This window comes from Lynx canadensis, chromosome D2 (genome assembly GCF_007474595.2).
Source record: "Lynx canadensis isolate LIC74 chromosome D2, mLynCan4.pri.v2, whole genome shotgun sequence".
NCBI lineage: Eukaryota > Metazoa > Chordata > Mammalia > Carnivora > Felidae > Lynx > Lynx canadensis.
Window position 1 is genome coordinate 31939373 of NC_044313.2, and position 17452 is coordinate 31956824.

Genomic DNA, 17452 nt, shown 5'->3' on the forward strand with positions numbered 1-17452 from the left:
TTCCTCTTCTTGATATCCTTATTAAACTCCTCCTCCAAAGCCGGGAACCAGATTCCGTTGAGGAATTTGACACCTTTTCTGAGTCCAGTTTCTCCCCAGCCTGTTAGTTTTCTTGGAAAGGGGCTGTTTGGGTCCCACTTTTTCACAAAGTGATTAAAGAGAAATGAAAGTAGAATGAGAGCATGTCATGGCCAGTTAGAGCTATCAAATTGAGTTTTCAGTTTCAGGGGTCACTTATGAGATTGCACCTGAAGTGGGAAGGAACGTGGCCGCAGAGAGAATTTACCCAGTGATTTGAAACACTGTCCTGCTAATTGGATCCCCCTGCCTTATTTCTGCAGGAGGAATTACTCTGACAATGCACTTTTGTATGCAGAACTGTCTTTGAGTATTCTGTACCACCTCACTGCACACAAAAGCCCTTTTTCCCCCTTTCCCTGAAGTGGGGAGGGAGGTTCAGAAAGGCCAGGCTGGCCAATCAGTGTCGCGTGGCCCTACCACCGGGGCTCCCTGGGCAGGGGCAACCTCTCAAGTGAGCAGAAATGACAGCGTGAGTCAAACAGCCAAGCCCGGCGTCACCACAGACTTGCTTTATGGGTGGAGGCTTTGATCTATCATTTCTAAGTGTCCGTGTCCAAACTGGGAATGATGTTTACATTCCCAGAGAGCAGATTTCATGTCTGTTTACCCAAAAGTGTACAGTGTTCAGAATCACACCTTAACAGAGAAGTTCCTCTCGATGATGGTGGCAGTGGTGATGAAGAAGGTGAAATTGATGATGAAGGTCAAGGGCTCAGACTGCCAAGGTTCAAATCCTGCTTCACTTGCAACTTTGAGTGTAACTCAAGTTGAGTGTAACTCGACTCAAATTCTTCAACCCTCAGTTTGCCCATAAATGAGATGAATAATAAACAGTCCCTAATTCAGAGGGGAGGGGGGAGCAGTTAGATCATCCACGCAAAGCGCTGGGGAGAGGGTCATGCTCAGTAAAAAGGGGCTTTCATCGGACCGTTATGGCGAAGATAAGAACATTAAGGAAATGGGCAGGGGACAAAGTAAAGGGTTCTAGGTGAGAATTACAAGGTGATTTGGGGAGAGAAGTTACTTAGGAATATTTGTAACTTACCCCACCAAGCCTGGCTTTGCCAAAGCAGTGATTCCAACCCCCTCCAGAGTAGTGAGTGAGTAGACCCAGGTTGTCCTGTGGCCCAGCCGTGGGTGGTTCATCTCATCCAGTTACGTTCTTAGGCAGCAAGGCAGACGTGGGAAGTTCTTCTCTTTTTTGGAAACAGTCCCCAGTGGCTGTGACAGCTGGGGTTTTAAAAGGAGAAATTTGGACTTGAAACTCAGTTTGGTCAAGAAGGAATTCCTTTTGTGATCCCATATTGTTTAACTGCTGTTCAGCAGCTCTGTCTCCTCACTGGTAAGCAGTACTTACTTGCCCATGCTTATGTGTTGTTGTCCAAGAATTAATTGACACTAATTGGCCATGCCAGAGTAACCATTACTGAAAATTTATAGGCTTCTGATGGAGTTTTCCTTGCCAAATTCTTGGCAGAAGTCTCAGCTCATCTCACTTGATATTAAGCTCATCAAATCCAAAAAGCTGCAGGTGGCCAGAATCGGAAGGGAGCAGAAGGAGATTAGCAACTTCTACCCCATGTGTCCCCAAAGAACGTGTCCACAGTTGGCCATCAGGAAACGTCCATCATAGCCTTTATTCCTCCCTCAACCTCACTCCCCCATTTCTCAGAAGGGCAAAGCAGAATTATAACTTCAAGTGGTTGATACAGTGCTTAATATGGTGCTGGCAATAAGGGAGCACCTGCTAAATATCTGTTGAATAGACATAAAAAATATTGAGATATAAATCACATACTATATGATTCACCATTTAAAGTGTACAAGTCAATAAGTTTTAGTATGCTCACAGAGTTGTGCAACCAACCATCACCATAATCAAGTGTAGAACATTTTTATCACCCAAAAGAAAACCCATACTCATTAACAGGCACGACCTCCCATTTCCCCCATATCAGATGGATTTTTGAGTGACCTACGCAGTCAGTGCTTGAGAGAACCATGGCTTCCAGTCCAAATAGACCTTGACTGGTCTGTGTTGTGAACTGATCAGTACAACCCAGCCCATGTCGCACCCTATTCCCATCCCCAACCTTGCCATGGCTGCCATCTTTACACGACATTGGGAATTATAGGGCCAAAGATTACCATACATTGGGAAGTCACGGCCTTCCGCCTCTTCCTCTGTGAAAGATCCAAGTATCAGACTCATACCCAAGTGTCAGAGAAATACACATGTATTTGTATTTTTCAATAGCAGAATTTCAACGGCAATTATGAGCCCCTCTCTATCAGGTAGGGGAAATTAATTTTGGTCAGTTTGTGTTTTCTTCCCCCGAGGTGGGGGTGCCAGTAAGGGATGTATACATGTGCCATGGCACGGTGGCGGGGGGGCATGCGTATTGCCATCTCAGTTGGCATTGCCGAGCGTCCTCATGCCTGTCTGGTCTCCAGTCCTCTATCTGAGCAAAGAATCCTCAGTGGCTGCTGTGCCTCCTTCTTGTCTCAATTCTAGGCCAGTTCAGATTGGTGCCAAGGCCATGTCTCCCTAGAAGACATTCAGTGGGTGATGTCCTATGGCTCCCCACATCCTCTGGGCTATGGGAAGTTCACTTCCATATCCCTTTGCCTGAAGAACTCTGCAAGCCTGTCTCCTGGCCTAATGTCTGGATGAGCCATGTACACACTCCTGTTCTGACCCCCGGTGGGGCATGGGGATCAAAGATCTTGTCGCCCTTCCAGGCTCTGCCCAGGGACTGGGGGCGCAGTCCTGTCCTTCTCCCAGACCCTCAAACCCACTTGAGGTCTCTATCATCCTTTTCCATCAAGGGTCTTAGCTCAAGGTGGGACAGGGCACAGGGTCCTTCCAAAGCATCCCTTGTGCCCTCTCTAACCCTCTCCTCCCTAGTTCCCTCACTCATCTATTTTAGGAATCTTTCTCAGACTACCAGGATGGAAACATGTGCTCTTACACATCGTGTGTTCTCCCAAGTCTTTGTAATTGTGACTGGGCTTGGGAAGTTCAAAAGCCAAGAAGGTTTGATTTTTTTTTTTTTTTTTTTTTTTTTTTTTTTTTTTTTTTTTTTTGTCATGTGTTCTCTGGCATCTCTTCTCTGGGGCGAGGAAAGTAGACTGTCTTCCTAAAGGCATGCTCTGCCCCCAAAGAAGGGCCATATATGTAGTGGGAGACGCCAGGGGAGGGAAGGCTCATCACTATCTCGGACCATTATCCCGCCACACCTTCAGCACCTGGGCGGGACCCAACTGGCAGAGGAGGGGTGCCTGAGCTACACTCCGGGGACTTGGATTGATTGGAGTCTGGCATTCTCTTGAAGTCAGCCTGAAGGGGACACACAGGCCCGGTGACTGCTTCCTTCCATCTATGACTCCTGCATGTGCTGCAGGAGAATCGCCACAGCTAGGGTTACCGCTCACCTTGAGGACGTTTGGAGAAACGCGGCCTCGTGTCTGTAAGGAGCTGCTTCCCGCCCTGCCGGCGGCCTGACCGGTCTTCTCCACTTCCCAGGCAGGTTTTGTGGTGACAGGGCCCCGGAGCCCCTCACCTCCACGGACAGCCGGCTCTGGGTGGAGTTCCGGAGCAGCAGCAGCACCTTGGGCAAGGGTTTCTTCGCGGTGTACGAAGGTTTGTTCACGGCAGGGGGGCTCTCGTTCCACCTCTGACCTTCCCACGCGGCCCGCTGTTCCTCTTGCACCCACGCACGCGTGGCAGCCGCCAGAGCCGTGGGGGGTAGGGACAACCACCGCAGGGGCCGGGCTGAGGATCCCCAGGTCCGCAGCTGTGCTCACATCACGACAGGTGTCGTCCACCTGTCACCACCCGCTGGACTCCACTCCAGTGGGGCTGGGGAGCATGTCCCAGGTGTAGAGCCCTGAGGAAATGAAAGCAGCCTCTGAATAGCTGTGTGAGCCCGAGAAAAGAACCTGACCTCTCTGGGCCTCTGTTTCATTTATGAAAAGAAGACTTTGGACAGTACCAGGGTATTTACAAGGACATTTCTTGAAAGGGCCTCTGAGGCCACCCTGGTGATCGAGTTGAGGGAACACATAGGTCTGGGCTTCTAGGCGGCTGCCACCAGGGCATTTCTGCTTCAGTTTGTCCCACCTACTGGGTAAATTGTAATTTTGCAGACACCAAAAATTTTTTTTTTAATTTTTTTTAATGTTTATTTATGTTTGAGACAGAGAGAGACAGAGCATGAACAGCGGAGGGTCAGAGAGAGAGGGAGACACAGAATCAGAAGCAGGCTCCAGGCTCCAGCTGTCAGCAAAGAGCCCGATGCGGGGCTCGAACTCACAGACCGTGAGATCATGACCTGAGCCGAAGTCGGACGCTTAACCGACTGAGCCACCCAGGCGCCCCCAAAATTTTGTTTTTATAAAAGAAATAACGTGTGTGTGTGTGTGTGTGTGTGCGCGCGCGCGCGCGTGCGCGTGCACGCACGCGTGCAGGTGCGGGTCCCTCCGCACCAGCAGTCCTCTGCTCTCTACATTAGAATCCCTTGGGGAGTTCAAACATCACAGCTGCCTGGAGCACGCCCCTCCCCCACCGCCCCCAGACACACTTGCATCAGAATTTCTGGGGACATGGCCCCTGCTTCCACAGCTCAAAAAATGTCCCGGGTGATTTTGATGCACAGAAAAGGTGGAGAACCTCTGCTTTGCAAGGTTATTTTCTTTATATGAAAAAAATTCAGAGTTGCAAACAAATGAAATTGTGCCTTTCCGGAGGCACAGTCTTGGTTGGCTGGAAATGAAAATGTTGCCAAGTGGAGCCACCTAGTGGTGATAAGTGGCCATGAATTTCCTTCCTAAAGGTCTGACCAAGGACCCCATTCCTTCTCTTCCCGATTCTCTTTCTAAAGCTACGTGTGGGGGAGATATTAACAAAGATGCTGGTCAGATTCAATCTCCCAACTACCCGGATGACTACAGACCTTCCAAGGAATGTGTCTGGAGGATTACGGTTTCGGAAGGGTTTCACGTGGGGCTTACCTTCCAAGCTTTTGAGGTGAGTACTGCTCAGAGTTTCTTCCCCAGGAGGAAGTAAACATAAACTTCTGCCAGACACTCTGTGCTCTATAAAGACGGGTTTCCATTTTTTTGGTTGAAAACAGGAACCTAAGTCCGTTTCAAGCTTCATGGTGCATTGTACCTGGGCATTTGATATCAAAATCTTTGCAGGCTTTGAAATTGTCTCCACCTCCTTTCTGATGGCTGCCTGGGTAGATGGGGGGGAAGTAAAAGTCTAGGAGGGGATCCCAGGATGTTTTGTAGAATCGCTCTTCCCTACTTATCATCTCTTAGTCTGCACAGTTTGGTCCACCCTAGACTAGATTTTTGAGAGTGCTATTTCGGTTCCCTTCTTACATGAAAAACCTTAAAGCCAGACCATCCGTCACCTTTCACGTTGCCTCTGTTTCTCTGTTTAGATTGAAAGGCATGACAGCTGTGCATACGACTACCTGGAAATCCGCGACGGCCCCACGGAAGAGAGTGCCCTGATTGGCCATTTCTGTGGCTACGAGAAGCCGGAAGATGTGAAATCGAGCTCCAACAGAATGTGGATGAAGTTTGTGTCCGATGGCTCTATCAATAAAGCGGGCTTTGCAGCCAATTTTTTCAAGGGTATGAATTAGCAGTTTGTTTCCATTTTTAGTCACAGGAAGAGGTATTGCCCCCCTGGCCTAAGAATCATAAAACCCATATGGAACCTTAGCGTCAAACAAGGCTCCCTGCCGGGAGAAGGCGGTGACCCATAGCGGAGCTGCCTCTAACAAAGTCCGCCACGGACTCAGGAGCAGGAGCAGCCTTGGCGTCGAAATTAGATTTAGTTAACTTTACAAGGTCAACTTAGTGAACCTTAGGGAATGAGCATTGATAAGAATAAATATTTGTGCAGTCTCATTAACTGAGCACCTACTGTGTGTCAGGAACTGTGCAAGGTACTTGGTTTACAGGATGTCATTGAATAACCCTTTGAGTTGGGTTTGGATCACGTTTGGTTAGAGTCGAGAAGGGTTGCTTGGGTCACTCAGTTAAGTGGTTGATCAAGAATCCAAGCGCAGTCTGACCCCTAAGCCCCAACTCTTTCTGCGGCACTGTTTTACATTCCCCGGTGTGGGCCAGAGAGGCAGCCTCGGTCTTCAGCAGCCGAGGCACCACCCCCAGCCTACAAGTCTACCCTCAAGTGGGTCAGGGTGGGGAGGACAGTGAGGGGGTGGTGCTCAGGGAACAAACCTCCATGGCTGCGTTGCAGTCTTCATGAAAGCAGACCCAGAATGCCATGGGAAGACCGGCATTCCTGGCCCCGGCAGAATGGGCTTCTCGGGACTCCTTTGTGTGGGCAGGTCTTCCTTCTCTGCTCTCGGGGACCTCCTGGAAGCCCCTCAGACCACACTCTCAAAGGGAAGCATGGATACTCCCCAGTACATTGTGATCGGGCACCTGGTGGCACACCAGCAGCCATTGAGTGGTGTTATCTAATCCACACCTGAGATCCCTTGATGCGTGGCACTATTCACATCCAGTAGGAAGCTGCTTTCCTCTCCCTCCCTCCTCTCCAAGGACTCCTGGCTGTGCCAATCCAGAAATCCCGGTCCCTCTCTTACTCCCACTTTCCCCATCTGCCCCCTCTTTAGCCCTTTCTCCCAGATTCTGTATAAGTGGACAGGTGTCAGAAAAACCCATTTCAAGCCGTGCACCCCTGAGCAGGCAGCTCTTTGTCCTTTATTGAGAGTTCAGTTTTGTTCTCTGTCAAACAAGGGGAAGAAATCTGCCCGTTTTACCTAACCAGTGGTGAAGCCCCAACAAAATGATGGCTGTCGAGAGAGAGACTCCACAGGCTGGAAAGTGCCGCACAGATACATGGGATTCTTTTTCTTTTGTCTTGAGGCATCTGTGAGAGCAAAACCCAAGCAGAAACAGAACGAGAATCATAATGCTTTCAATAATGGGAGGAATAATTTAATCAATTCTTTCCCAAGCAAAAAAACCCAGGCCACAGCAGGTATAATTCAAACGCAGCTCAAGCTTGTGGTTGAGATGCCTGGAAATTCACAGTCGGTACCCAACCTGGCCCGGACTGCGTGTGACTTAGCAGCAGCGACACTCGCTGGGTGGCCTTAAGCAAGTTACACAACCTCTCTGAACCCCAGATCTTCCACTTCTACAGATGTGTTGTTGCAGAGCTGACAGGGGAAAATGAAACAGTGTAAGCAAATGCACGTGGTATAATGTTTAGACCCATGCGCTGCCTTTGCTAAAGAAGGAGTCTTTGAAGTGGTTATTTTTGTCTCTGGCAAAAATGACATGACAGTTTCTTCTTGCCAGGTATCATTTTCTTGCTGCTGCTGTAACAAATTCCCGCAAACTCGGTGGCCTAAAACAACACGAGCTTGTCATCTGGTAGTTCTGGAGGTCGGATTTCCTTGCCTCTTCCTGCATTTCTTGGTTCAGGTGCCCCTCCACCTTCGAGCCAGCACTGGCCACTTGGGTCTTTCCCCTGCTGTACCGCAGACGTCTGCTTCTACTGTCACATCTCTTTTTCTGACCCTGATCTCCTCCCTCTTTCGGTAATAAGACCCGTGTGGCTACAGTGGGCCCACTCAGATAACCCAGGATAACCTCCTATTTCAAGATCCTTAATTTAATCACACTCCCAAAGCCCTTTCTGCCAAGTAAGGTAACAGATTCACAGGTTCCAGGGACTGGGACGTGGACAGCTTCGGGAGGCCTTAGTTTGCTTACCCCATGTCACAAATGATTACGAGGCTTTATTCTACCTCTGTCCTTCTCCTCCTCTGACTTTCACCCTGAGCTCTGTAAGTTGGGTGCTGGGGAGTCGGAAACCCACGACCCACCCACACCTCATTCCTGGTTCGGTGAGGCATGTTTTTGAGAGGACCAGCTAAAGCTGGAGTGTAGGGTTACCAGATTTACCAAAAATGGTGGGGGGAATGCCCAGTTAAATCTGAATATAAGATAAAGAATGATCCTTTAGTATAAGCATGTCCCAAACATTGCATACCTTGCTGAGAAATGGTAAGAAATATTCATGTTAAATTCAAAGGTAGTTGAGCATCCTGTGTGTTTTTTTGTTTTTTTTTTTTTTTGTGACAACCCTCCTGAGATGCCAATCAACGCAGTGGAAAGGAGTGCTTCCTCTGTGATGCTGCACTGGTTTGTGGGGAACCGAGCTGGCTCGCTCTCAGTACCCACGATAACCAGCTCCATTTGCTTCTTCCACAGTTAGCCATCATTCAGCAGCCATCAAGCCATGTGTCAGGTGCTGTGCTGGGGGCTGGGGACACAGGAAGGCACAATCATCCTCAGGAGCTCAAGGTGGTGAAAGAGAACTGTGGGCAAATGGGTGATGACACTGACCATGGACGTGTGGACCCGGGAGGCCCCCAGCCTGGGGGCAGGGCCACATCGCCCCGCCTCACACTTCAAGGGCATTTCACTTCTCAGCTCGCAAACATCTTTTTTAGATGTCCAGGAAGATGTTTACTGAGGCCCGTCTACACTGACTTAATGCACAGGCCCAGCTTGATGTCTTCTTGATGTCAGTAAGCTTGACTCTGAACCTGAAAACGGGCAGCAGGATTGCTGGAAACCTCAGAACACTTCTTGGAGGGGAAAGAAAAGAGGTCTACTGAGTGTTCCAGAAACTGCATGAGATATCTCACTTCGTCTTCAGAACAACCCCTTGGTAGGCATTATTTTTACCCCCATTTTTAAATTGAGGAAACTGAAATTCCAAACTGGCGGAGCCAGAACAGACCCCGGATCTCTGTAGGGTCCCCAGTGCATTCTTCCCACTACAAAGACCTGCCAGTCTCAGGCAAGGGAAAGTCAGGGGGCTTGAATTTCTCATTCGTGTTTGTGACTTGATTCTGACACCTGTCGCCTTTCTGCCCCCTTAATACCATGGGAATATGGGGAAAGGGGCCTTGGATTTAGTGTCTGAGGTTCGGCTTTTCATCCCGCCCTCATTCCTTATTAGGTAGGTGTCTGCTCTCAGGCAGGTCAGTTTTCCTTTCTGAGACTGGATCGTACCTGCTTTGTTTTCCACTATATTCCCAGCGCCTGGCCCACACTCAGCTCAGTAAATACTCACTGGGCAGGGAATGAATAGATGAAAGAATAATGAGGCTCAGATTCCTCATTTGTGGATTGAGCTTCCTGCTGCTTTCCCTGCTTACTTTTCGGGGTTCCCAGGAGAAAGAATGAGGTGAGACCGCAGTCTAGAGCAGTGCTGTCCAACAGAAAAAGAGGGCAAGTCACAAAAGTGAGCCACATATGTAATCTTAAACTATCCAGTAGCAACCTCGTCCCTCACCCTGCCCCCGCCAAAAGAAACAGGTGGAATTATTTGAATATATTTTATTTAACCCAATATATATGTTTTATAATCATTTACCATCACATGCAATACTATCATTTTAATATGTAATTTATATACACAAAGTTAACGAAACATTTTAGGGTTTTTTTTCATACTAAGTCTTGGAAATCCGGCGTCTTTTACACTCACGGCACACCTGAATTTGGACTAGCTACATTTCAAGTGTTCGATAGCCACACAGGCTGGTGGCGACCACATCGGTCAGTGCAGGTCTGGAGACCGGACGGCCCAGCCTTTTTCCAGAGAAGCCATCAGTAGGGTGTCCTGGGAACACACAGCACCCAGTGCGTGTGTCAGGACTCCTCCACCGAAAGAAACTGGAAGACTAACTACAAAGTCCACCCAGAGGAGTTGGACCAAGCCGAAGAAGCTCTTGCCTTGGTGCCAGTTGGCACGAGCCTCTGCCCAGAGCCCAGTTGGCGCACGGCACTGACCAGGGTGCCAGTTGGCCTTTGCATCCCTCTCTCGGTGCCAGATGGCAGTCCTCTCCGAGCCCGCTGGCCTGGCAGCAGGCAGAGCTCATCTCCGCTTACTTTGGGAGATGGCAGCAGCATTTGAAGGTTGGCAGAGCCATTTTGGTCCCATACTCCTCACATAAAGAATATGATTCCCACCTTGATCCCCATACTCCTCTGTCCCAGTGCCAATGGACCACCATGGGATGTCGATGAGGCCGACTGGTTTCCTTCAGGTGCTTCTTCAAAAGCTTAAGGAGGTGCCCTGACTCCTCTTTCCTCAATGCTCTCTGAAACAATTGTTGGCATCCTCTCTGAGCCATCTCATGATCTAAGCATAGAATGGTACCTTCTTTCACGACTACCACTTGAAGAAGGCAAGGAAGACAGAGCTACCACTCTGTATGGCTGAGCCCTGTCTAGTTCAGCCTTTTCTTTTCCTACCCACACCCACAGCCTCCCAGATTTTTGGGGGAGGCTTGCCTCTTGACCACGGTAGGCCAGAGCAAGCATGAACTTGTGGGCTTGGAGCAGATGCTGCTTCATCAAAGTGTGGGAGTGGTTCCAAGGACACCCAGCGTCCCACCGAGAGTGGGGCCCTGGTACACTTCCACACCATCCACCCAAGCTGGAGTACAGTTGAAAATGGCCAAACATCCCACTGCTTTAGCTGGAGGGAGCTCAGATGTAACCCTGTATCTTTCACCCGCCTTCCTGGGCTCAATAAACATCCTACCCTTCTAGTCCCTGGAGGAACTATATTCCTGTTGCCTTCAGCCCAAATCCAATCTACCAGCCTCTCTCCCTCCACATGGCTAAGATGGCACCAGAAGACTTGTTCATCTGTGGTCTTCCCTTTCTTGCCGATGACAAACGTGTGTCCTGCCCATCGCCATAGCATCTTCTGGCATCAGAGCCTCCCTTCACCCCCCAGCTGTGAGGTCTTGTGTTTGTCTTGGTCTATTTTGGTGAGCTTCTTCCATCATTCTTTTCTGCCCTCCCCCTGCGCTCACCTGCCAGTTTCTTGACTCTGCTGTGCTGCCTTCCTGCCCATCTCTTCTTCCATCACTGGCCAGTCTTTGACACCTTGTCCTTCTTTTGACACCTTTGTCTCGCTTCCCTCCTCAGGCTTCCACTGTGCTCTCACCTGATTCAGGTGTGCCCAGGTAACCTTATCCTTTCCACTCCCTTCATCAGCATATCTGTCCACCCACTGGGATTTCAAAAGCAATCTTGCTGTTGTCTGTAGGGAGCGCTACTCCGTACCAGATGTCTGTATGCTGGGTACTTCACACCCTTCATTTTCAACCCCCACGACCCTAAAAGTAGGTACTATTCTCATTTTAAAACAGGAGGAACACTCAGAAAAATTAAATCACCCAACCGGCTGGGGTAAGATCCAGTGGTGGGTCCAACCGAGGTCTGTGAGGCTCACTCTAGAACACTGGACTCTTTCCGTTTCTTCTTATCATTGATTCTCCTCCTATACTTTCTAGAAAATGTCAAAGAAAGTACTTTGCCTTTTGTAAAGGAATGAGTGGTTGCCAGATGCTTACTATTTTAGCATACTTAATGCTTGCATTTATTCGAGCCCACGGACAACTTCAAACCCCAGTCTAGAGCATGCCTCCTGAACTCAGTCCCCCTACTGACCAACTTACTTAAGTTTGGCTGAGCCCAACAACGCATCATTCTAAGAATTACCTAAGTTTGCCCAGTGAAGAGCGGGCAGGTGCATGAGTGAGTGTTTTGTGCATCGTGGACAAGGAAGACTGGAAGGAAATGGGTCTATTTGAGTCAGAAAAGGGCAGCTCAGAGGGACACATCACGGCTGAAGGGTTTGCGTGTTCTGCAGGACCAATGGGTTGGAAGTTGCAAGGAGCCAGAATTTTGACAATTCAAATTCCAAAGGATAAGAAATACTTTTGAAAAGCAGTGAGAGTCCCATCTCTGGGGGATTTCGAGCAGGACCTGCAAAGCCATCTGTAAGAAATGTTACTGAAAGGATCGCCGCCTAAGGGCAGGACTGGGGGTGGGGGTGGGTCTTTTCAGGACTTAACTAACTGCAAGATGTCCTGGTTTCTCTCGATTTATGTGTAATGCCGTCTTTGAGGATTTTGCGGACAACACCGTGCCTGCTCTATTCCTACCTTCCGTGATGTTATGAACCCATACCACCCCCACCCTTTCTTCCTCCTAGATTGGGCTCGTTCAGCTTTGTTTTGTTTTTGAAGATGCCTCCGTGTCTTGTGCCCTCTCTGGGCTCTCTGGCTCAGTGAGGCCACAACCTCCCCTCTCGGGGATAGATGCACCACAGCCTGGCAACGGAAAATCAGGAGTTTTTCCTTTTATTTCTGATCCTCTCCCGGGCGATGCCCACTGCCTGGGTTTTTCTTTTCTCCAGTGATGCATGGGCTGACATTTCCGGGCAGATTCTCCAGTGACTCCTGTGTTGCTCCTCGGGACAGCTCTCCTGGCATCCTGCTTGCTGTTATTTAATTGCCCCAAACATATCACCAGACACTTGTCAGTGCTGAATCCCATCTGACTCCCCTGCTAACTCAGTCTCACTGTGGCCTCCCCCGGTTTCTCCTGGGAGTATTGGCTAACCTGAGAGCTCAGTGTTTTCTGTAATCTTGAAGATCTCCCTGAGCACACCTCTTCAGATTATTTATAAAACGCTAAATCACAGGTTCTGGTTCTGTCTCTAGAAAATACTTTTATATCTTCATCTAGAAATGTGTCCCTTTGTTCTTATCTTCCACTTAATGTCCCTGAGAAGTGCCATATTTGGGAGGAACCTCAATTCCATGGCATTAAAACTGATTAAGTCTTCGGTGTGGAACCTTTGAGATTTTTTTAAAAATCACACTGTATTCCCTGATCGAACCCTTCAAAGAATAAAATCATCCAGGCCTGATCTCCTCCAGAGGAGCCCTCCCTCTGGGTAACAAGTTACTCTTATGTTCTCGAGACTTCCCCTTTGGTTATGGCTGCTGCCAGTGTCTGAGACGTGGGCATGAGCCTCCCTGGGAGGTGGTCACCAGGCACCATTCTTGTTCTTAGAGGTCATTTGCCAGGGACCCTGGGGCGTGGAATGGGATGGGGAACAGACCAGGCAGCTCTGTGGTGATTTAGCCGGGGTCCCCTTCCTCTCCCACAGAGGTGGATGAGTGCTCCTGGCCAGATCACGGCGGGTGTGAGCAGCGCTGTGTGAACACTCTGGGCAGCTACAAGTGCGCGTGCGACCCTGGCTACGAGCTGGCTGCCGATAAGAAGACGTGTGAAGGTTGGTGTTGGACCCACCAAGCTAGAATGAGACAGGGTAAGGGACAAGTTAGGAGAAGTGGGGAGGAGAGGGGGAAGCCGGCTGGCTGTGAGGTGACACGATCTGTGGTGGGTGATGTCCCCGGCTCTCGGAGGGAAAAATAGCTCCACAAAGTCACCCACGTGCGAGGGGGCTGCCCAAATTACGAGGACTCCATCCCAGGCGCTGACGGGTTCATTTTCTTCCGTGACCGTGAACACTTCACATGATTATCAGATAAAAAAGAAAAGCAAAGAAAAACTCTGCGCCCTTAGGTGTGACTCAGCTGATAGCTCATTTCACTTATTCCATTTCTACCTGCCTGGCGTTCCGTTTTCCTTGCCCACCTGGCTGACCCTGCTTGTTCGTGTAAGCCAGGTAAAGTGCACAGCTCGGTACAAACATTGCCAAGGCTCCTTTGGTCCAAGTCATGTGGAGTCCCCGGCTATGCCCCTGAGCGACAGGTAAGCACGCGTGTGTTGTCATCATTTTAAAAAGCGTTAAAGGCTTGTCCTCAGCTTCATCCCTCCAAATGCTCAGCTGAAGCCGACTAGGAGAAACGCTGCGGGATTAATCAGTTCAGATTGTCAACCTTTCTCTTTTTCTTTCTTTTTCTTTTGTATTAAAGAACAGCCCGCTTATTGCTGCTTGGGGGAAATCGCAGTCACTTGGAACGAAAACCAAATGAGTCTTGCTTCTGTTTCTCCCGTGCAGTGGCCTGTGGCGGTTTTATTACCAAGCTGAACGGAACCATCACCAGCCCTGGGTGGCCGAAGGAGTATCCTACAAACAAAAACTGCGTCTGGCAGGTGGTGGCCCCTGCTCAGTACCGGATCTCCCTCCAGTTTGAAGTGTTTGAACTGGAAGGCAATGATGTATGCTTCTGCGCTCTAATTCCTTGTGTGGGGACGTGGCTCGGGGCTGCAGACCAGCGAGGGGCTCGGCAGGCAGGGACGTAGCTTCCTATAGTCATACAACCTTTGCGGGGCAGAATCTGGGAGCGTTTGGTGCAGCAGTTTCAGCTGTCCGTCCTCTGCAGACATGGTGCCTTGGTCCTCTTGTCACTGACGGACCCAAGGAGAATCAGGACCAGAGTGGAGGAGGCAGGTCTTGGGGGTGGGAGACGGTCAAGACAAGGATGTCCCCTGGGGTAGGAGTCTGGGGGTTAGCATCCTACTGAGGGTAACGGAGGGGGTGAGATGCACCCGGGGACCAGGATGGTATGAATTGCCTGTCTCCTCCTTTGGGCAGTGGTCATGGGATGACCAAGTCGGCCAAGGCCCAGGTAGAGCCCTCCAGCCAGAGTGCTAGTCGCGAGAGCCCCATGTTGCCTGCGCGTTGGGCCAGAGGGACCCCAGTAAGAGTTGAGAAGCCCCTCCCTTCTTCTGGATGAGGCTGAGCCGGTCTGGCCCCTAGGCAGGGTGTGGCTGTCAGGAAGGGGTCCTGCACTGACTGTGGGGTGGGGCCTCAGGAGGGCTGGGCAGCTCCCCGTGGCGCTCCCTTGCAGGTCTGTAAGTACGACTTTGTGGAGGTGCGCAGCGGCCTGTCCCCCGACGCCCGGCTGCATGGCAAGTTCTGCGGCTCCGAGATGCCCGAGGTCATCACCTCCCAGAGCAACAACATGCGTGTGGAGTTCAAGTCAGACAACACGGTCTCCAAACGGGGCTTCAGGGCCCACTTCTTTTCAGGTGTGGGGGCTTGGAGGCCAGGTCCCAGGCCGAGGGGGACATGGCTGTGTAGGCTCTCAGCCTCGGGGGCACCTGCTCACCCCCTCTCTGCCCACTGCCCCTGCCCTCACAGTATTTCAGCCTTGAAGGTGGCGTGCCCGGATCCGGGTTGTGTTTGTTTTGTTATTTTTTTATATTGGTGGTTATATTATTACAGGGCTGTCGTAACAAACTGCCACAAGGTGGGTGGCTTGAAGTCACAGGGATCTCTCCCAGTCCCGGAGGCCAGAAAGGTGTATTGACTTATGTATTTTTGAGACACAGTCAAAAATTGACTGGGGTGCCTGGGTGGCTCAGTTAAGTGTCCGACTTCAGCTTGGGTCATGATCTGCAGTTTGTGGGTTCGAGCCCCGTGTCAGGCTCTGTGCTGACAGCTCGAAGCCTGGAACCTGCTTCAGATTCTGTGTCTCCCTCTCTCTCTGCCCCTCCCCTGCTCATGCTTTCTCTCTCTCAAAAATACATAAACACCAGAAAGTGCTTTGGGAAGTGCCCATCACATAAATATTCAACACATGGCAGTTATTTTTATTATTGTTACTATTATTAATATTAGCCTATCCTTTAAGGAGTTCCTTGTTTTGGCAGGAAGCAGGGGTAAAGAATGTATATATATATATACACACACACACACACACACACACACACACATATATATACATGTATATATGTGTGTGTGTGTGTGTGTGTGTGTGTATATATATATATATATATATATATATATACAGGGGAGGCTCCCTGATGGAGGCTACTTTTGAGCAGAGTTCTAAGGTGGGAGGGACATTCCCAAGTTGGCATTCCCCCTCAGGAGAGTCTGTTGATCTCTTCAGACAAGGACGAGTGCGCCAAGGACAACGGCGGGTGCCAGCACGAGTGCGTCAACACGTCTGGGAGCTATCTGTGCCGGTGCAGAAATGGTTACCGGCTCCACGAGAATGGGCACGACTGTAAAGAAGGTAAGGCTAGACCGCAGCTGGGAGGCACGGCTGACCTTGGCCGCCAAGGTGTGCACATGTGTAAGAGTGAGAGCGAGGGGCCTTTTTGGTCTGCCGAGCCCTCAGCGTCTGCCTTCCCTCCTCCTTGACCTCCTGCTGAAGGGTGGCTTTCCCCAGGAGGCTTGCAGGGGCCCTCAGGGGCCCTCCTGGAGTGATTATTGCAAAGTGGTTACACCCCCAGGCTCTAGAATCAGACCATCTAGGTTTAAACCCTGACTCTGCTACTTACTGGCTTTGTGACTTTGGGCAAGTTACTTAACCTCTCTGAGCTTCAGTTTCTTCTTCTAAAAGAGACTAAACATACCCCCTTCTTAAAGGTGTACGGGGATTAAATGAAAGCATGCCTAGAAAGCACTTCAGACAGTCTGGCACCTATTAAGCACTGAAATGTCAATGCATATCAACCATCTATATCATAATAGTAGTTGCCATATGCAGGTCTGATAATAAAACGGAATTGGAAAAAGATTGCTCCCTGCTCCATTTACTACTCAGAGTTCAGGGCCAGATGCCTTTGAATGTCCAGTCATTCTGGAAAGAGCCTCCTTCTGTTATCACCCTGCCTATGAAGGGAGTTTAGGCATCTCTGATAAGCACCCGGGCCTCTAGGCCTTGGCCCCAGCACAGGGCCCCACAGAGGGCGTCAGGAGGAAGGAAGATGTGAAGAATGTTTGCTCCCTCGGGACAAACATTTCAAGTTAGGAGATTTGCCTAGGATGCACAGAGTCTGATCAGGCCTACCTGACGTGTTACAGGATGAGCCAAGACAGCTTCAGAAGCAGGCCACCCTCCAAGCCCAGCTCTGTGACACAGACATGGGCAGTAGTGGGCTGGTTGGGAGGCAGGTTGGAAGAACTTGGAAGAACCTGTCATCCCGGAACTTAAAAGTCTCTGTCAGATTCCTGTGAGGTGGGCCTGGGTCAGAACGAAGCTTCCCTCCGGTGGTGTGAGGGAGGCCAGGAGGGATTTAACCCCACTAAGGCCGTGCCAACTGAACAGCTGCTGCCTTCCTATGGGGCGGGGGTGTGGCAGCAGATGTTCCAGAAGCTGAGCCCCTGTCCCTACTGGCATTTGTGCTCTGTGTGGCTGCAGAGTGGAGGCAGCAATGAGCAGAAACCCCCTCCCTCTGGTGCCTGCCCCCTCCCCCTTCCCCTTCCCCTCAACTGCCCCCTCCAGCAGCCATGGGGCGGGGCAGCATTGGTTGGCTACGCAGGGGTGGTACACGCTCCCTCTGTTCCCCAACCATTTACAGCAAAGGCAGGCCTGGGTTCAAGTCCTGGCCCCGCCCCTCCCCAGCAAGTCACCCCCCCACCCCGCCCAGCCCCACAAGTTATTTTCTCGTTTGGAAAGTGAGAAGGATCAGAAGAGAGAAAGCATTCAGAATGCTTGGCATAGTGCCCAGCCCAGAGGAGACACATTCCAAGTGTTGACCGAAATGCTACACACTGAGCAAGTCGTGGAAC

The 17452-nt window shown here is 50.3% G+C and overlaps 1 protein-coding gene across 1 annotated transcript in view; it reads left to right on the forward strand.

The window, feature by feature from the left end:
• Positions 1–17452, forward strand: part of TLL2 (tolloid like 2) — a 121381-nt gene that overhangs the window by 95261 nt on the left and 8668 nt on the right. The window contains exons 11-17 of the mRNA XM_030334990.1: positions 3608–3724; positions 4965–5110; positions 5532–5727; positions 13127–13252; positions 13985–14145; positions 14778–14958; positions 15825–15950. Of these exons, the coding sequence (XP_030190850.1) occupies positions 3608–3724; positions 4965–5110; positions 5532–5727; positions 13127–13252; positions 13985–14145; positions 14778–14958; positions 15825–15950 (1053 nt within the window). The remainder of the gene's footprint in view (positions 1–3607; positions 3725–4964; positions 5111–5531; positions 5728–13126; positions 13253–13984; positions 14146–14777; positions 14959–15824; positions 15951–17452) is intronic.